The 22632-nt window shown below is 33.9% G+C and overlaps 1 protein-coding gene across 1 annotated transcript; it reads right to left on the reverse strand.

The window, feature by feature from the left end:
- Positions 1-1012: 1012 nt before the first annotated feature.
- On the reverse strand, positions 1013-22338 carry LOC117326542 (scavenger receptor class F member 2-like). Its single transcript, XM_033883298.1, has 9 exons — positions 22334-22338; positions 21724-21911; positions 21412-21498; positions 20888-20983; positions 19757-19852; positions 19549-19659; positions 17394-17487; positions 1823-1847; positions 1013-1051 (listed from the first exon to the last, which is right to left on the reverse strand). The coding sequence occupies exons 1-9, from the start codon at positions 22336-22338 to the stop codon at positions 1013-1015; spliced, it is 741 nt and encodes a 246-aa protein (XP_033739189.1).
- Positions 22339-22632: the final 294 nt, after the last annotated feature.

Raw genomic sequence — 22632 nt, forward strand, 5'->3', positions numbered from 1 at the left:
TTCACTATTTGATTGGTGTCAGTAAAAGCACAAGCCCGAGTTTCCTCTGGCCCTGACAACCAGACTTGGACATTCTGACAGATACATATGGATTGAATAGATTTTTTTGATTTTCATTGCGGCTATGAATACCAGTAGCTAGCTACATATCCCGTGGCGCGCGGAAACGCGCCTCGGAGGATATGTAGCTAGCTACTGGTATTCATAGCCGCAATGAAAATTTAAAAAATCTATTCAATTCATATATTTACATAACCTTGATTTAAAAAATTTATATCGAGAAAACGACAAATTTTATTAAAAAGAAAAATTTGTCATGTATACGACGAAACGCCACTGAATTATTAGAACAGCCGGGAGATCCCGCCTATGCACCACGCCATTGTTTTAATGTCGTTCCGCATTTTCTGGTCTTTTTTGTTTAATTTTGTATAATGTTTATTTATTATTTAATTCTTGAATTATGGTATAATTAATTAAAATGTATATGCTCTCTCAATATTTTTAACACTTATCTCGTACCAACGTTATCGATCCAAGGGAAGCTACTCTTCCTGTCTTACTGTCGATGGCGTATTAATATGACCCGATTAATCAGGTGATTTGCACGAGAGACAATGTTTTCATACGGTTTTCATAGTGTATTCAGGGTCATATGTTTGTTGTTTTCACTTGGTATGTTCATATCAGCAAACCACATTAGGAATGTAAATATATGTAGATAACTACACCAGATATTTATCAGTCAGAATGTCCGATTCTGGTGTCAGGGTCAGAGGAAACTCAGACTATAAATCATCGGACAAATTACTAAACAGCTGATATATTTTTGTTTGAAGGATTACAGAGGAGCGATAATTGCATGTACATAATGTACCAAGTTCGAGCACATCAAAGGATACTCATACAAACACAGATTTATTCTGACAATATACATAAAACATGTACAGGATTTACATTCGTTTGATAATCAGCTCTTAGTATAAAGAAACATTGTACTAGTATTTTTGCTTTATCCTGGAGTTGGCGGTAACGAGCCTTCAATCAGGGGCTGCAATGAGCGAAAGTGACTATTACCCAATGAGTATCGAGTACGATTCCAGTGCATTTTAGTTGCAAGTGGCGTTACCATGGATACTTTGTATGTACCGCATACAATTACATGTACATGTATATAAGAGTTATCTCCCTTATATCTGAGAAGTGAATCGGGTATAGGTGTAAAGCAATCAATTTATAATGCCATTATGAAATTTAATGGTTTTTATCATTTTGATGAATTGCTAAAATTGTAACAAAATTATTGGTTTGAAAATTGTAAGTCTGTGAAAAAAATCCTGTCGATCGAATAAAATATACGGTATGAGAATTATTGGGTTCCATTAGGGCCAGATTTCCAAAATTTCGGCCTCTATTGGACGGAAATGAACAGAGTGTTGGTACTGGTTGAATTCATTTTGTATTTAGGAAGGTACATTTGGTTACAAATAAAAAAAAATGACTTAAGTGATATATGAACCGCCATTTACTTTGTTGCAAATAATATGCCTTTCCATGCTGATTTTCTCATTTTTTTCTCTCTTTTTTGTTTTGTTTTTTGTTTTTGTTTGTTTTTGTTTTTTTTAACATATTATTATTAAAGACAAAAGTTATTTCAAAACGAGAACAGAAAAGAACGATTCTTTTAAAGATGTATGGAGAATTCTAGTTAAGCTGAAAATTTGTACCTGCATGTAAGAATTTTCATTTTACCAATATATGGAAAGCTTAACATCATAATCATAAAATCTTGTCTGCAGTAATGTAAAATGATAAATATTACATTAAAAACATTAATAATAACGAAACTTTATTAGCATTTTTTTTAAAAGGTCAAAAAAATGTATTACCATTTCAAAACGACTCTAATATGCTTTCCTACCTCTAGGCCTCCGTAATTACAACTTTTTAACCCTCTTTTAATATTTTTTTAAATAAAAAATAATACATATATATATTCTCGTGAAAATAAGTTGTGAAAGAAAGTTAAAAGGAAGACAAAAAAAAAGTCAGAAACAAAAAACAGAAAAAATGATTTTAAGCAGGGAAACATTAATGTATTGTTTTTTTTTTTAATGTTTTTTGTTTTTTGTTTTTGCATTGTCGCATTGTCGAACCCCTGCGAATGCGACGATGAGATAAGGCGAAATCCTCCGCCATATGTTCGCGCATGCTTGCTTCTGTGATATTGTTACGGGAACTACAGTTAAATTTTTTCTATCTTAATATAAGTAGAGCACCCACAGGGACTTGGCACGACTTCCCAACCCTATAATCCTGATACATATTATATGCCGAAATAGAAAATTGTGCCAGGTTCCTGCGATTGCATAAATCTAGTCAAAGGTAGAACTAGACCCACTTGTATATATATTTATCGTTTTTTGAATATGTCTAGATCTCGTTTCTAATTATTTTGTAAGTTTGCGAGATACAACAAGCTAGTGATTTAATAAAGAATTTATTCATGTATTTCTCTTATAATGTAGCTTGTTTACAATAAGAAGAAGGTAATAAATTATAATATTCTGGATAATATTTTATTTATCATGTAATAAAAATCGTAAATAGAGAGTAAATGTATATCTCGTATACGAAATTCGCCATGGTCGCATAGGTGAGTATCGACTTGTGCCAGTCAGGTAAACGAGTGCAATGTACATGGGCCGCGTTCGTTTTTGCGGTCCAAACGGTTGAATCAGTTCGGCCAGAGTTGTTCGTTTCTGAAATAAGGACGGACCTAGTGATTTTTTATTGTTTTCAAATGAGCCTTGACAAAGACTGTCAAGGTCTGCAGTAACATCTGCAAGTCCGTCAAGATGCCTCAAATATAGCATTTAAAAGCACACGAATCGTTTTGTTAGCATAAAAGAACAGGCGCCAGGTGTGTCGACAAAAGCGTGACCTGACATGATCATCACGTGCACTTGCCCGTGTTATTCAGAACGTGGTCTTAACGAACCATTACAACATCAGTCGCCCGAAGGTGGAAAAACTTATGTTTCAACAGGTAAATATATAGGAAAATAATGTAAAACGCATTGCAACTGAATATTGTATACTATTAATGTTTCAACGTATACGGGATGCGGTGGGGGAAAGGGAATTCGCTGTATATCTGTATATACATGTATATATCGGCTTATTAGAATTTTTTAAAAACTTATTTAGTTTAATTAAAAATTAGATGTGCTACTTCTTCATATAGTCATATGTAATAGTTAATTGCATTAGTTTAGTTATTGCACATAGGCATTAATTATCTCTATATTCATATCTAAAGATAAAATATTAACATATCATAGTTAGTTCTCAGCAAGAAAATAGAATAAGTTCAAGAATTTCTTACTTTTCTTTTGTTAAAAAAGATGGATATGAAAATGCTGATACCAAGTCGAAAAAAATGTGAGTCTCCCTGCATGTCCCCACTGCCCCACAAAATATGTACATCTGTCAGTTACATGTTAAAATTAAAACATCATTAGTGTAAAGTTTGTAACTATCGCTACCTATGTGAAGTCACAGCAAATACATGTTCATCAATGGAGTTTAACATTTAAGTAAACGCGCATAACTGCAAGCTTTGGTGTTGCCGAGTTTGAAAATTACGAACCATGATTTATACTGTATGAAGTAGGAGATAGATAGCTCTCTTAAATGTTTTCCTTACTTTTTTTTACGTGTAACGGGCACATGTACATATCTCATTTTTGTAGTTTATCTATTCTACATCACCTATCCTATACTTTGATTTTCTGCAATAAACCTGATTTTTTTTTACGAAAAGAAGAGAGCTGAAAGGTATGTATATGTAAGTATGGCCGATTTATATAAACACCTGTACGATTATCACCTGTCCTTTATTGTACGATTTTGCATTTATTAATAAATATATATCAAAATCCGTGTGTATTGTTTTATTTGGTGCGCGATATTCTTTCAAGACAAAGAGCACGAAGACTCGGAGAAGATCACAGTAAGTATCCAGCATGCGTCCTACTGCCCATTTCCTGTTGTAAATAACACTTCCGGTTCCTGTCATCTTTCTCTGTTCGTTATGTTGATTGTTTATACTAATGCCAACATAATTTAAATGCTGTGTTTTACGCCATGTTTTACTTAACCGTTTCCATACACAGTATAACACATTATATACGAAGTAGAACGTGACAGAGATAACACCCGATAAGATGTCAGGCTTGCAACGTAGATGTAACTTGTCTGGGTTTCGTGTGATATATATATGTCTCTATTCAACATAAATATATGCTAATGCTGATAATAAGATAATTACCGACGATACGGTTAAATGACCACCTCCCAACAAAAATATGTCATATGAGAGGAGGCATATGGAATCAAAATGATCGTTTCCCTGCTAAAAATTGAATCCGCTTTCCGCCCTAACCATGTGAAACATTTTTTTTCTAGAAAAGTATGAATGGGATCACCAACAACTTATGAAGGATTTTTAGTATTCGCCTTAAGATATACAAACATTTTTTTTGTTTTTCCGAAAACCATCCAATATGGCCGCCACAACCTCTGAATTGACAAAACATCTTGAGCTATATTTTTTGTTTTGCTCGGCGCATCAGCCTGAAAATTGCCGGAATTGATAAGTATAAGACATTCTCGAAGAAGAAAAAAAGAAGGATATTGTCGACAAAATGATTGCCCAGTGGAGGCTACATATGTTGTCTGTTTAACTTTAAATTGGTATGTTTGTGTGTTATGACACGATAAACACAACGGCGAGATTTTTTATTTTCGCTAAAATAGGTTAACAACATTCTGAGTAACTTGGTGTACTCCAGTTGGAATATGAACCAATCAAAGACCAGGAAATTCTGAATTGTCCGATTGTGGTTTGTTGGTGTATTATGACATAACAAACACGACTGGGATCCCTATTTCTTGATGTAAATATTGGCGTCATTTTATGGTTTTTGGAAATATAGGTATCGACTGATGTAGCTGAGAATTGGTACAAAGTGGTTTGAAGGATGCCACACACGATGGCAACAGTTTCGAATACAAGTAGCTTGCTTTGCCATGGTAACCTAATGGGGGCCTCTGATTGGTCAAAATGTAGATATTGTCCGATTTGAGCAAAATCTTATATAAAGGTGATTTGTGGTGCTGCAAACACAACTGTGACTGTCATTGTTGGATTTTCTAGTTCCCGATTGACGGGAATTTAAATATATTGAACAAAAATATTGTGGTTTGTTTATGCTTCACAAGCGTCTACGAGGGACTCTGTGGGACTACTATAGCGGGCCCATTTACGATATTAATATTTGTATTTTGTTTTTATTTCTTTAATTGTGAGATAATCAAATATCTCGGAGATACGCTTGTCGTAAGGTTTCCAATTTAATTGGTCAGTTTAAAGGTGCTATACTACTGTAGACTAATTATACAAGTCTGGTATCATCCTCAGTTTGAAATTTTGAAAACGGCGGTTTTCGTTGCTGCGGGGTTAAAATAAATTCATAGGATCGATGTGCACAGTTATACCGAAACAAAACTATTATCGATGCTAAGAGAACATTCTCTGACGAAACTTTTCGGGGATCATTTTGAATTATTACCACCAAGAATAAACTTAGATCTGCCAGAAACTGGTAACTAATATACGCGAGGAGATACCGATTATCGTGTCATTCAGAAAAGAAGAATTTACGAATACCCACATCAAGATTGAGGTGACGTAGAAGATACAGCAACCAGGATTCACAAAGGTATTTGAATGAAACACGAGAGTGATACCATCAACTGTATGCCATGTTTAATGGCATCAGCATTAGGTTCTTTTGTTTTTGCTCAAACGCAACATTTAAATGGGAATGTTTCGAAAGAAAGCTTCATTATATCAGCATCCGGGATGACTGTTCATTTGAAATTCCTCTCATTCATCGCCTTTTCTTTTAAAGCATATAATGATACTCTTTATACGGCATGGAACCTGGATCATCCGGACCCTCCGGTAAATGACGATATGAGTGGATTTGAATGTCAACTCCTTCTTACAACACTAACGGTCCTTGGCCCCGATCACATGATGTGAATAAATCTGGAATCTTCTTGCGGATTACAGACTACATTGGACTTTAACCAACTGTTACCAGTCTCCTGGATTTGAAGGAATATATATTTAAAAAGTCATATATCGCAGGAAAGGACATCAAACGATGCATTACAAAAACTAATATAGGCTGATCCAAGCAGTCACGTCAATTTTATTGGGGTAAGGCGGAAGTACGTCTACAGAGTGTACGTTCATAGTGTTCTGTATGAAGAATTGAAACTGATTCAACCTTTGTTTTGACCACTTATTTGTGCAGATTTCTAACATTGTGATAATTTCTGACTTGCCTGCGACGAACAGTCAAGGAGTTGAGCTTATGATGTTATATGTCAGTCTGCGACGACAACGTCGTCAACATTTCACTTTTAAGCTTTGTGATCAGATCGGTCGCTCAAATTGTGTCAGTTTAACGTTCCCAAAACTTTGTACTTTTTCTTTTCTACATGTATGTAGATAACCAAATAGTGTTTCATTGTGTCTGGAGAAAATACAGAAATTGTAGTGATTTAAAATTTGTTTAAAACTTTTACAATCACGTTTAATTATGCGTACTTCTCGTCAGATGATATTTGATATGCAAATATACCTAATTTCTTTTACAGATTGGTATGAAAATAGTGTAATCAAGACAAAAATAACGTGAGTCTCCCTGCATGTCCCCACTGCCCCACGAAACATGTACATCTGTCAGTTACACGTTCAAACAGTAACGTCATTGTGGTATTTTTCAACGATTGCTTATTATCTAACGTTCTTGTATTAACATTTAATGATGCACGCGTTTCAATATGGAAAGCGCAAGATACTCCATGATTTTCTAATGATGACTCTGTAAATACGAACCATGACCATATATATGAAATCCGCATGATGATAAGTACGAGCCAGACAATTCTGTTCTGATTAAGATTCTCTAAAATTAAGATTACTCACGGACCGGAAGTTGCTGTTTGTTAACGTGTAAAATCCACATGTACATTTCTCGTTATTGTTGTCTATCTGTTTCTTAACTTTCCTATACTTCCATTTCAACAATGAACGTTGTTTTGATTGGCAAAAGAAAAGAGAAGAGAGCTGAAAGGTATGTATGTGTAAGTATGGTCGATTTATATAAACACCTGTGCGATGATCACCTGTCCTTTATTGTACGGTTTTACATTTATTAATAAATATTGAGCAAAATCCGTGTTTATGTTGTCTTAATTGGTGATCGGTATTTTCTGAAGACAAAGTGCACGAAGACGCAGAGAATATCACAGTAAGTACCCAGCATGCGTCCCACTGCCCGTTTCCTGTTGTAAATAACACTTCCGGTTCCTGTCATCTTTTCTTTTCGTTATGTTGATTGTTGATACTAATACAAACAGAAATATTTGAATGATTTCTTTACGGCAATGTCTTAATTATCCGTTACCACATATATAATTACACATTACACACAGAATGGAACATTACGGAAATAACGCGAGATAACAATGTATCAGGATGAGCTTCCGGCCTGTAGGAAACAAATAAGACATTGTCCACTATGTTTGTTTAGGTTTCGTATAATATATGTATATCTATTCAACCTAAATGTTAGTTGATGCTAGTTATAACAAAATTTCCAGCGAAATGGTAAAATGGTCACCTCCCAACAAAAATAGAGCATATGACAGGCGGTTACCCAAGTGATATAAATATGATTCTGATCGTGCCATTCATTATGTCCGCATTCCGCCGTAAAGGTATCCGACTCTTTTCTAGAAATGTATGAATGGGATCTTCAACAATCTTTGAGGGATTATTATTGGGTTCCTTTAAATATGCAAAATTTGTTTTTAGTTTTCCGAAAGCCATCCAAGATGGCCACCATACCCTCTGATTGGCCAAAGCATTTTGAGCCATAACTTTGGTTTTGTTTGGCGATTCAAAATAAAATTACGTGAATGGATTGGAACAAGACATGATTCAATATGAAACAAATGAAGGGCATAAATTCACAAAATGTGGAGCCTTCAGATGTTGACCGTTTTCCATAAATTGTTATATCTGTGTGATATGACACGATAAACACAACGGCGTGATCCGTTTTGTAGTTGGACAATTTACAGGCCTCTGAAATTCGAAATGTGAATATGACTTGTTTGAAATTTTCGCCAAAATTGGTTAACTACATTCTGAGTAATTTGGCGTACTCCAGCAGGAATATCAAACAGCCAAAGTACTGAAAATACTGAATTATCCCGTTGTGGGGACTTTTGGTTTGTAGATGTATTATTACACTACAAACATGATTGAGACTTCTAGTTCTGGATTTAAAACGTGCCGCCATTTTCTTGCATCTGGAAATATATGTGTTGCCTTATATTGCTGAAAACTGGTACAAAGCGGTTTTGAAGGATGTCTTAGACGATGAAAACTGTTTCATATAACTTGATTTACAATGGTAATAAGATCGATGCCTCTTATTGGTCAAGCTGTAGATATTGTCCGACTTGGATGAAATTTGATTTAAAGGTGATTTGTTGTACTGCAAACACAACCGTGACTGTCATTGATGGATTTTCTAGTTTCTTATTGGTTGGAATTTAGATACATGTATATTGAAGGGAAAAATATTTTGGTTTGTTTATGCTTTAAAGTGTATAAAGGGGACTATGTTGGACTACTATAGCTGGGCCCGTTACAATAAACTTTTGTTTGTTCTTTTGGTTGTGAGATAATCACATATCTCAGAGATACGCTTGTCGTAAGGTTTCCAATTTAATTGGTTAGTTGAAAAGTGTAATACTACTGTAGACTAACTATACAAGTCTGGTATCCTCAATTTGGAAATTTTGAAAACGGCGGTTTTCGTTGCTGCGTACGTTTCTTGTGGAATATATTTATAGGATCGGTGTATACAGTTATACCGAAACGAAACTATTATCGATGCTAAGAGAACACTCTCCGACGAAACGTCTCGGGGATCATTTTGATTAATTACCACCGAGAATAAATCATTAGATATGCCAGAAACGGTTAAATAATGTACGCGATGATATACCGGTTATCGTGTCATTCAGAAAAGAAGAATTAACGAAAACCCACATCAAGATTGAGATGGCATAGATGCTCAATACAGCAACCAGCATTCATGAAGGTATTTGAATGAAACACGAGAGGGTACCATCAATTATATACCATGTGTAATGTCATTATAGTTAAGTTGCACTGTTGTTGATCAAACGCAACATTTAAATGTTTATTTTCCGAAAGGAAGCTTCTTGATCTCAGTGGCTGGGGTAACAGTTCATTTGAATTTCCTCTCACTCATCGCCTTTTTTTTTTTTAAAGCAAATGGATGATTCTCTTTATAGGTCATTGGATAATTGTATCATCCGGACCCTCAGGTAAAAGAAAACAACAAGAAGAGGACGGATTATCAGAGTAGATGACGCTATTGGTGGATTCGAATGTCAACTCCTTTTTACAACACACACGGTCCTTGGTGGTAAATTTTAAAGATCAGATTGTATAAATTAATGTAATAAAGTAATTGAATTACATTGTAGCTGTTGTCCCAATCGCATGATTCATAAGAGGTGAATACATCTGTGATCTTCTTGCGGATTACGGACTGCATTGGACTTCAACGAACTGTTACCAGTCTCTTGGACTTGAAGGAATATGTATTTGAAGAGGTATGTATCGCAGGAAAGGACATCAAACGGTGCATCACGAAAACTAATATAGGATGATACAAGATGTCACATGTCTGTTTATTGGGAACGTGGAAGAACGTCTACAAATTGAACACTAATATTTTTCTGTATGAAACATTGATACTGATGAAGCCTTACAATTTTGGCCACTTTATGGTGCAGACATGAGCTTACATAATAGATAGTTTCTTTTTCGTCTGTGACGAACAGTCAAGGAGTTGAGCTTATGATGTTATAATTCCAGCTGCGACGGCAACGTCGTCAACATTTCACTTTTAAGATTTGCGTTCATATGTGTTGCTCAAAAAGTATCAGTTCAACTTTCCCAAAACTTGGTATGTAGATAACTACATAGTGTTTCATTGTGTCTGGAGAAAACACAGAAATTGTAGTGAATTTTAGTTTGCTTTAAAATTGTATAATCACGTATAATTATGCGTTCTTCTCGTCAGATGATATTTGGTATGCAAATAGACTTCATTCTTTTTACAGATTGGTATGAAAATAGTGTAATCAAGACAAAAATAACGTGAGTCTCCCTGCATGTCCCCACTGCCCCACGAAACATGTACATCTGTCAGTTACATGTTCAAACAGCAACGTCATTGTGGTATTTTTTAACGATTCAACATTTAATGATGCACACGTTTCAATATGGAAAGCGCAAGATACTGGATGTTTTTTTTAATGATGACTCTGTAAATACGAACCATGACCATATATATAAAATCCGCATGATGACAAGTACGAGCCAGACGATTCTGTTCTGATTAAGATTCTCTATGATTAAGATTTCTCACGGACCGGAAGTTGCTGTTTGTTAACGTGTAAAATACACATGTACATTTCTCGTTATTGTTGTCTATCTGTTTCTTAACTTTCCTATACTTTCATTTCTACAATGAGCCACGTTTTGATTGGCAAAAGGAAAGAGAAGAGAGCTGAAAGGTATGTATGTGTAAGTATGACCGATTTATATAAACACCTGTACGATTATCACCTGTCCTTCATTGCACGGTTTTACATTTATTAATAAATATTGATCAAAATCCGTGTGTATGCTTTCTTAATTGGTGAACGGTATTTTCTGAAGACAAAGAGCACGGAGACGCAGAGAAGATCACAGTAAGTACCCAGCATGCGTCCCACTGCCCATTTCCTGTTGTAAATAACACTTCCGCTTCCTGTCTTTTTTCATTGTTCGTTATGTTGATTGTTAACACTAATACCAACAGAAATTTGAATGATGTATTCAAGTGTGATGTTTCGTTTCTATTTTTTTTTATTGGGGAACATTATGAAGAATGGTTAAATGGAAGTTGTTCAATTACATATTACCGTGTAACGTTATTCTACAAAGATGGGGAATTGAAGGAAATAATGCTTGTAATCTTACCGAAGCTGATACACATTATTTCATGTAAAGTAGACATTTTGATGAAATATGAGACCTAGCATTAGAGATATTTTAAGAATTTGGTTATTGCATCAATATGAGAAAAACTGCATTATATTATATTTTTGGATATAAGATTTATATTTTACCATAGAAATGTTATACTGAGTTTGCTAATGTTATGTCGGTTTTTAAATTTGAATTAAAATATGCAGCGAATCAACAGGAACAAGATAAGAATGCTTATGATATATATTAATACGGATCGTTCTAAGAAGAAACAATTACATTATAACTGTTCAAGCACCATGATGACAAAAAGGAGAACGTATTGATATCAGCAATACAAAACATGTATTATCTAATTATGTAAAAATAGAAAACGTTATTGTAGACGTAAATATGAGTGTAAGTCTGTAACTGGATATGTCTATGAGATCTGTCTGTCCTATGTCCTCAGTGTAAACCTGTGAGGATGTGTCTGTATGTACAAGTCTTTGTATATGGTTGACTGAGTTTACACTGTATATCGGTCTGTAATCGTGTTGATTCTTTACTTTAACTGTCTTTCTATGTGTATCTGTCTGTCTGTCGGTTTTGTCGTATTGGACTCTTAAAGAGTTGTATGTTGGTCTTTATATCTATCTGTGACAGGATTTGCGCCGGTCATGCCTACCATTGTGTCTGTTTGTCGTATGTCTGGGTGTCCTATTTTTGCGTCTGTCTAGGCGTCGAACTTGGGGTGTGATTAAATGAATGTTTGTGTACGTTTGTGTGTACGTATGTATCCATGGGTAAAAGTTCAAGGAGTAGTAGTGTGCAGTTAGCCGGGATCGAGACCGCGACCCTCGGCGTACTGGTCCGCCGCTCTACCAACTGAGCTAAAGGGGAAATTCTCCCTAGCCCGAAGCCAGAAGGCGACTATACAACTATGTACAGTATTGACGATTAAAACCCGGCCTGCTACGCATGCGTATTTGAATGTACGAGCATGTAAACACGTACGGAACGAATAAGTTACAACATTTGTAATGTAAGTTCGCAATGAAGCGTGTTGTGTATTGTTTGAAATGTCAGAGAGTTAAGATCATCATTGAATATTTTTGTTTTTATTTGGCTGATAATCATAATCTCTTAGCTCTGAGTGAAACAAAATGCTCTAAGATAAAGTAAAAATGGTCATTGTCCACAAAATGATTGTCAAGTGGGGGCTTCAGGTTTCTCACGTCATTAGGATACATAACTGATGGTAAAGTAACCACCAAACATTTCAAGATTTAAACACCCATCACAACAACATTTTATGCAGTAATTTGTTTATTGAAATCATCGCTTTGCATGGCTGGTTTTTCATACGAAAGGTTTACTTCAAATGTTAAATAATATATATAGATAAGTATGAGAATCACGATATGACCTCGTGAAGATTATCATAAACTTTAGATAATCTAAGATATAAATTTAGATTATATTATGATAAACATATCGTAAGTATCTGGATTTGGTATTCAATCTTCTATTATCAACAATTATAAAACCAAATTTTGCCGAATCTTCTATGTACAAAAGGTCACACCGTGAGCAGTAGTTAATGATAATAAACAATAGCTTTCAATTATAACAATACAATGTATTTAACTTTGTCATCACGAGAATAAAAAAGTAGTACAATACTTAAGATCAAATATATACACAAAATCGCTCTTTTATATCATAGCTTCAAATATGAAAAATGCAAATCCATTAGAGAGCAAAGTTGCAAAATGTATGTCAATGTGTAGCTCAGATAGTATTTCCATGTTTGACCCACGTAGTTTGATGGTTGCATAGATTACACCTGGTTCAACCTTGAAACAACATTTACATACAATACACTAACGTTAAATTAACATTGAAACAACATTTACGTACAATACACTAACTTTAGACTAACATTGAAACAACATTTACATACAATACACTTACGTTAGAGTAACATTGAAACAACATTTACATACAATACACTAACGTTAGACTAACACTGAAACAACATTTACATACAATACACTAACATTAGACTAACATTGAAAAATTTTTTACATACAATACACTATCGTTAGACTAACATTGAAACAACATATACATACAATACACTATCGTTAGACTAACATTGAAACAACATATACATACAATACACTAACGTTAGACTAACATTAAAACAACATTTACATACCATACACTATCGTTAGACTAACATTAAAACAACATTTACATACAATACACTATCGTTAGACTAACATTGAAACAACATTTACATACAATACACTAACGTTAGACTAACATTGTAACAATATCTACATACAATACACTAACGTTAGACTCACACAGAAACAATATTTACATGCACTACACTAATGTTAGACTAACATTGAAACAACATTTACATACAATGCACGAACGTTAGCCTAACATTGAAACAACATTTACATACCATACACTATCGTTAGACTAACATTGAAACAACATTTACATACAATACACTAACGTTAAATTAACACTGAAACAACATTTACATACAATACACTATCGTTAGACTAACATTGAAACAACATTTACATACAATACACTAACGGTAGACTAACATTGAAACAACATTTACATACAATACACTAACGTTAGACTAACTCAGAAACAACATTTACATACAATACACTAACGTTAGACTAACTCAGAAACAACATTTACATACAATACACTAACGTTAAATTAACACTGAAACAACATTTACATACAATACACTAACATTAGACTAACTCAGAAACAACATTTACATACAATACACTATCGTTAGACTAACTCAGAAACAACATTTACATACAATACACAAACGTTTAGACTAACTCAGAAACAACATTTACATACAATACACTAACGTTAAATTAACACTGAAACAACATTTACATACAATACACTATCTCTAGACTAACATTGAAACAACATTTACATACAATACACTAACGTTAGACTAACTCAGAAACAACATTTTCATACAATACACTATCGTTAGACTAACATTGAAACAACATTAACATACAATACATTAACGTTAAATTAACACTAAAACAACATTTACATACAATACACTATTGTTAGACTAATATTGAAACAACATTTACATACAAAATACTATCGTTAGACTAACTAAGAAACAACATTTATATACAATACACTAACGTTAGACTAACTCAGAAACAACATTTACATACACTACACTAACGTTATATTAACATTGAAACAACATTTACATACAATACACTATCGTTAGACTAACTCAGAAACAACATTTACATACAATACACTATCGTTAGACTAACACTGAAACAACATTTTCATACACCACTAACGTTAGATTTATATTGAAACAACATTTACATACAATACACTATCGTTAGACTAACTCAGAAACAACCTTTACATACAATACACTATCGTTAGACTAACATTGAAACAACATTTTCATACACTACACTAACGTTAGATTTATATTGAAACAACATTTACATACAATACACTAACTTTATACTTACATTGAAACAACATGTTAAACTATCATTTATTCCTTTTTGGAAATCATCGTAGTTTCAACGTTAGCTCGTAATGTAGGCATAGTGAAACGGACACCATAGTCATGTTATCTGGGACACAACCAAAATAGTGAAATACAACAACAATATCAGTGACCAGGGACCGTCATAAAGGTCGCCTATCCATCTGTCATTGTGACTTGACTTCACGCAGGAGAGCTCTCTAGATGGACAAATGGTGTCTAATGACATCGCGACTACCATGCATATCAAACAGGTACGAACAGTAATTGTTTAAGGTTATCTGCCACATTTACATACTTATTCGCTATGAATATATCTTTTAGGAAAATAAACGTATCTTTGTGCAAAAAGTAGACATTACCAAAACCACAGCGAAAAAAAAAAACCTTCCAAGAAGCCATTTTCCCTGTCCGTCCTCATTTTGTGACAGAAGCTATCAAGGGGGTTCCTCTATGTGTGTTAGACGCTTTACATATTCACCGCGCCTCGGTAATACTACACCACTTTGCATGAATCTGAAAATTCTTTTTTCATTGCCATACCTAATTCAACATTGCGTACGGATGCATTGTTACCGACACGCATATGATTTTGTTATTGTTATTCAGAATAAAATACAGATAACTAACATCATGTTTGTAAACATATTCACAATAAAAAGTTTGTCTGGCTCTCACGAGAGTATGTATAAATGTAAGCTTTGGGGATTATATGCCAATGACCCCGTCCTAGCCGCACACTTGACAGTATATAGCAGCAATATACACAATGACTTCCTTTTCCATATTAAAGTATGTAAATCAATATGAATCACGATTATCTACAATGATTACCATTATACAACTGGGTACACTGTATTTTGTAATAGGCAAACAGCGTAATATTACGTTAAGATTACGTTTGTTGTAAATATACTACCAGTACCTTACGATCTAAAAGTAACCTCTCATAACTCGAATACCTTGTATTCCTCGAATATTTTACATGGGTCCTTGGAGATTGAGTCAGCGGAGTTTACTGTATCACCAAAGCACAAGCTGTGGAATATTATCTAATTAATGCTTTTCAAATTGGAAATTTATCTGTTGGTATAGCTGGTGAGTATCTTAAGAAGACCGCCTATCTCAGTTGATGGTATCAAGTTATGACATTTCGTAGGTATTTGGAATTTGTCTTCGGGTCATATCAATGTCCGTGTACTGGTTTTCTTCTGTAATAACATAAAGAGGAGAACAAGTATGATGAAAACGTCAAAATTATTATCATTGAATCAAAAGAACAATTTGCTATAATTCAGCAAGAATTATAATTGTATATTTATTTATTGCATTTTTGCCGGTGAAAAATAGAAATTTATCAAACTAATAAAACTTATATTTTCACTGCAGCTATGAGCAGTGAAAATATAAGATTGATTTTGCAGTGAAAATGTCAGTTTTGCAGTAAAAATATAAGTTTTCCGTTTTTGACCAATCAGAGCGGACCTTTGTATTCACCTTGTTGAAACTTGCCAATGTTTCCAATCGAAGCGGAAATAGATGAATTGGTTAATTCGCTGTATTTCTGAAATTTTCAGACTAGTTTTTGACCAAATACTCACTTGACGTTAGCTATTCATGCACATATTCTCATATAACAGCAAAAAAGGCTTAAATTGCGTTGATAAGTCCTTTCAAAATGGCGCCGTCAAGTTGACGTGGAGTAACATCACAAAGAGATGACGTCATTACTGATTCCCGCACTTTTTGACTATTAATTTTCGATGGTTTTAATCTTATTTTTAAGTTTATGAAATGCAATAAAAAGAAAATTGAATGGTTTCCCGTTAAATATAACATATATTTCACTCGTATGACAGAATATTTCGATATTTTTATTATTTTTAATATCGATATTCTGTCATACTCGTGAAATATATGTTACATTAAACCGGAAACCATTCAATATCCTCTATATATTTTAATATATAACATACATTGATATAAGATAGATATTATCATACCTACCTTTACCTCGGTCCTTTCTTGTTGCGGTTCTCATCCTACAACAAGAAATATAAGGTAAAATAGCAATATTACGTCGTCTAAGACTTTTTTCAACAAAACGAGAATCTCACGGAATATTGCTAAAATGACATAATCATCTGATCAGGATTTAAGACAATGTTGTCAATTGTTGTATTAAAGCTAGGAACAGACTCTCAAGGCTATATCTCCGAATTTTGAAGGCACATTTTAAATCAAATTCAAATACACACATCGGTAATTAAATAGTTCCTTCATTAATATCATATGCTACATTGAATTCAGGGTTATCTCTCCAAACGTTGATGACAGATTTTAATTCAAATTCATTATTCAATAATGCTTTACATAATATCATACGCTACCTTGTATTGGCGAATGAAACAAATTCTCATGACGATGTCTCCGAAAGTGGAAAAATATCGTTTAATAAAATTCAAATGAAAATTTACAGATAAATGCATTTATTCCTTATATACCCTTATACTAGGCAATATTCGTATATTCGGCATTTGTATGCGTTTCAAAACACGCGAGATAGACTGGTTATAGGACACATACCGTAACATACAGACAACAGAGATGACAGCTGCCACCAGACAGACTGTGGCAACGGTTGTAAGGGCAGCTATAGCTGTAATGTTATTGTTTTCGTCTGTTTCTGCAAGTAAAAAAAAAAAAAAAAAATCATTAATAATGTCATGGGACATGTAAATCCTTCACGGGGGAAACAAATGGCTGCTTGGAATATATGTGTTATGCTTTTAATTTATTTTTACCTAGCTCAAGTAATAAACACTCCCTTTTCATTTCGTGAAACTTTATTTATTAAACAACAATTGCGAAATAAGATGTAACAACTTATATTGATTGCGCATGTTAGCCATGTTGGAAACGCGTTAAGGATTTTACTTTGGGAGGTCACCGGCGGGGGGGGGGGGGGGGGGGGGGGGGCATGTGGTTGAGCAGGCGACCCCATACTTTTCCACATCCTTTCGGGGAACCCCCCCCCCCGTGTAAAAATGCAAGTGCGTGACCACTTTTTATACGTTTGATGAAAGAACTTAGATATTAACTTCATATGATAATTGTACAGTAGCCAAAACACGTGCGAACAAGACGGCATGTATCGCTCACAACATGGATATTAAAACTGATAACTAGAGACTTTATTCATTTTACAACAGTTGCCAGACAAGTTATACCAACTATTATGTGACTAAATGAGAGTGAATGGGCGTTGAACTGTATTATTGAAAGACACCTTGTGATACAAAGGAGACTCAAAACCACCTATAATTAATATCGATACAATCATACCCCAAATAAACAATAGGATAATTTATTTGATGTTTCTAGGTATTTTAATGTTTTTGGTGCTAATATCATTTCGTGACTGCGACTTAAATTTGACCGATGGATCAAACTTCTAAGCCTATATTTTTGTAAAGCAATTTGATACAGGATATAAGGCGGAGATCTGTACAACGTTATATCCAAGGTATTATCTCATATTGTGTAGGAAATGATCCAGAGGACAATCATGGTCATAGTAAAAAAAATGAAACGGTGTCAAAAGAGAATCATTTGGTAGTATGATACTTTCAAGGATATTGGTTGTTGCCCATTGTTAGAACATTCTCCTTTGTGAAGGAGACAGCGTTGCTGAAATTATTACATGTACGATTGCTGAGTAATAGTTGGCATGTATCTATCTATTATTACTGTATGCCGGTAAAACTAGACATGAGATCGTATTTACTGTACCTAACTTATTATAAAAAGTCGCTAATTAACCTGTTGTTATAGAGCTCATGGAATCGTATTTATCAAATCTGAGTTTTATGTATACAATTGTATAATCAAACGCATCAATATATCTGTATTAAATCTTGGATGTTGTACAAACATTAAGATTTGTGCAAGAATGAAATAAAAAAAATATTGATGAGACCGAATTTGATTGAGCAAATTAGAAAATAAGTTGTACTTTGGGGTAGATAAACATATCAGGGTTAAAGCGGGTGGCAGGCAATCACGGACATATTTTTAATTGTGACATATATTATTGTCGTGAATTAGAAATGAATACACAGCCCAAGCCCAAGACTAGTTTTCAGACAAGGTTTTACCGGTGATGAATCCACCAGTTATATATCTCCTTTCTGCGTCTAACAATACTGGAAATACACAATAGTGATGAATACCGTCTTGATACTTCGGTTTCTGATTCACCAAGGAAGAACGCAAATGCCGCAGGAGAATTGAAATTATTTTGAGATGGCAATAACGTCGTAATGCATGAGGCAATTCTCGTACGTTAATGTGTTATAGAAAAGTTACTTTGTTATATATAGTACATGCTATATAATGTCAACATGGGAAACTTAAGAAATCTGCATTTTACAGGTAAGGAAAATAGAATTTTACAAATTAGAAATGTTGAGAAATAACGTTAATGTATACATATCTATTTTTATGAATAGTTTTTAAGAAAGTTTTTGCTTTGCTTGTGATTATTCATAAAAATAGCTTATACCCTGGATTGATTGCAAAGGATATTTTATGTTTATTTATTGTGAGCCTGCCTCGATTAATTTAAATATGTATCAAACCAAGATGTCTTTAATTTCGCACGTACCATCATAAAGGAATTCTGGATAGTTTATGTATTTTAAGATAATACCATACATGCATTGTATCCAACAATTATTTACCTTACCTTCATGAGTCCTGCCTTCACAAGCCCCGTCATGGCGTCTACATTTGTTTGAGCCACATCCATCAGGACACGTCTTGTTGCACTGGTATCCATGCATTCCGTCTGTACATTCTAAAAATTCACACGAATATAATTCGATATACACCATACGGTGAGTCATAAATAGGTTAGTACATGTAAGTGATACGGACATTTTGGAAATACATACCTGAACAGAACCCTGTGTCTTTCTCACAGAGGAGGTCTTTACATGTTGACGAGCAATCCAAGTCACATTTCACACCGTGTTTTCCAGGTTCACAATCTCAATGGTAAAAAAAATCAAAAATGAAATGAGAAAAATGTTTTTTTAGTTTCAAATAACACCCCATTTTTCGAGTTTTTTTGTTTTGTTTTGTTTTTCTCTTTTTTTATTAATTAATTAATTTATTTTTTGAAAAGGTTTATTCATTAGAGGATGTTTTAATTAGCAAATATGTTCTTTGAATTGTTCTTACTAAACAAACATTTTTTTTTGCCTGCATTTTTTAATTTTCCAAATCCAAGTAAATCTACTATCATTGCCCTTTTCAAAACCCAAATATACACCACTTTCACCCAAATATCTAGGGGAAAAGAATAACCACTCTGCAATGGTATTTTTAGTGCTATCTTGGCATACTTCGATGTTTTCTTTAGAAAATTACAGGATTACGAAAAATTGTAAAATAGTTTGTATATTGGGACTTTAAGTTATCATTACCAAGTCAAAATAAAACAGTCTTGTTTTCTGACGTTTATAGAACACTATCTCGACATTCCAGTTTTAATAAAAGACTCGTATAGGGAAGTAATGTTACGTTAAAGGTCAAAGCGACATAATATGAACATCAACAATATAATATCAACACAACAGCTATCTCAACTTTGTAGCCTATTACATTGTTTCATATAAAGGTAATCACAGTCTTGTATTGTATGTTTGGAATATCATTAAGGCAAAGATATAATGGGTTATTAATGGATTTTTATCAAATTTTTCATACAAAAATATAAACAAACAATTCCATAGTAAAATATTAAACTTCATTATCTCGAACCTTGATAACTCGAAAGCTGTGCCAAAGCCGATGTAAAAATCCAGTTCCGACAATGAATTATATCTAAATTAGGCCCGAGTACTCGGGATATCTCTAAGCAATTTTCACTGACTCCCAGATGAGAAGATTTGACTCAATATCACTTATATATATGTTTACAAGGATGTAAGATGCAAATTGCTAGGAAAATTTTGTTCTACATAGAAATAGACATAACATACATACTGCTGATATTATATATTTAATATGGTACTTCTTACCGAAACACGATCCGGTTTCTCTCTCACACCCGTCGTTAGTACAGTGTGTAGGGCAAAACAGTTCACAAGATTGTTCATATCTACCACGACTACAGTCTAAACAGAAAAAAGATTTGTCAATCAATTTTTCATTGAGAAGTAATATGTGCTTCCATTAGAAAATTTCTCCCTGCGACATGAATTTTCCGCAGCTATTCAAATTAATGTTCGCAGTGAAATTTGCTGATGAATTATATGTAGAAAACAATATTTCTCTAAAATTTCGTCTCCTGAAGCGACGAAGAAATTATGACGCAATGAATCGGTGAATACACCTATCCCCTTCCGAATCAATGAAATGGCAGAGCTTTTTGGCAGCTTAGAAACTAATCAAATATATTCCTGATATATGAATCGTCACCTGATGGTAGTTTAATGTATTTTTAATAATCATAAACCAAGGAAGATGTAATGCATAATAGCGCCTTGGTTTTTGTTTTTGTTTGTTTTTGTTTTTTTTTGTTAAATCAGTTTTATATAGTCACCTTTGCAAGATCCACTCTGATAACAACCTTGGCAGATCCTAGAACAATCCTGAGTGCAGGTATCTCCCCACTTTCCAAAGACGCAATCTAAAACACGTTATGTCATTTTTCATTATCTGAAATCTTTGGTCTTTCACCATCATCGCATAGAGAATGAAAGCGTGTGCGATCCATAGCTACTTTTTACACAAATGCAAATTCAAAGTCTACCAAACTTGAACAGAGATTTAAGATCAGTATTGATGATTTCAACAATAAATGTGTGTTAGTTTCAAAGCATGTATGCAAGGGATATTTTAAGAAACAACTTACCTCTACAGAAACCAGAGTTCTTATGGCAGACCCCCTTACAGTTGATAGGACAATCTCGGTCGCAGACGTCGCCATACTTCCCTGGTATACACTCTGAATGCAAGAAGAAGTAGTGTCTTCTTTGGAACAAGCCTACTTTGTAGGTAATTAAATACAATTGGCAATTGCTGATTGGGTCCTTGAATAGCCTTTAAAAAGTAGTATACTATCAACTTTACATATCTTCTAAATACCCTTCTGTTCTATTATACAATGAAATATATATAATACCATCATTTCTAAGGTAGCAAAAAATCAAAAACTCAAATGAGTGATTGAGGGTTGGGGTCATTAGTGATAGAATAAAATATATAGTTTTTTAAAATTTAAATCCTTCAACCATATAAAAAAAATTACATGTCCCTATACAATTGCATTTGGAAGCCAATATTTCATCTTATCGATTATATGAATGCAATTGAGATTCCATACATTCTTCATAAAACTGTACGTACAGTGCCGTGCCAAAAGTGAGTAGCAATTTCAACGTCAAAAACGACGTTTTCGCCGTTACGTCGTATTTTAATAAAATGAAAGAAATATATTTTCAAGTAATATTGTTATATCATACATCATTTTAATCGTGATCATCGTGTCCATAATCCGGAACGCGGAATACGGTATTTGGTTTCATTTTTAAGCACCGTTGTCGGTGTAAATAATATGGCGCCACACGGTAGTGAAATGTCACAGTGCCAGAAGCAGACGATCACAGCAATGCACGAAAGTGGAATTTCTGGACGAAAAATTGCTGAAATATTGAACATATCCCGTTCAACAATTCAGAAGTTTCTCCAACGTTTTCACGATAGAGGAAGTTTAGAAAACAAGCCCCGAAGTGGTAGGAGCAAAATTACCACCGTCAGAAGT

Source organism: Pecten maximus, chromosome 4, assembly GCF_902652985.1.
Source record: "Pecten maximus chromosome 4, xPecMax1.1, whole genome shotgun sequence".
NCBI classification, from domain to species: domain Eukaryota; kingdom Metazoa; phylum Mollusca; class Bivalvia; order Pectinida; family Pectinidae; genus Pecten; species Pecten maximus.

Coding starts and splice junctions, on each gene's coding strand:
- LOC117326542 (XM_033883298.1), bottom strand. Junction 19,660..19,756: donor AGACACAGGGTTCTGTTCAG/GTATGTATTTCC, acceptor GTGAATTTTTAG/AATGTACAGACGGAATGCAT. Junction 1,848..17,393: donor GTCATCTCTGTTGTCTGTAT/GTTACGGTATGT, acceptor ATGCTAATAAAG/TTTCGTTATTATTAATGTTT.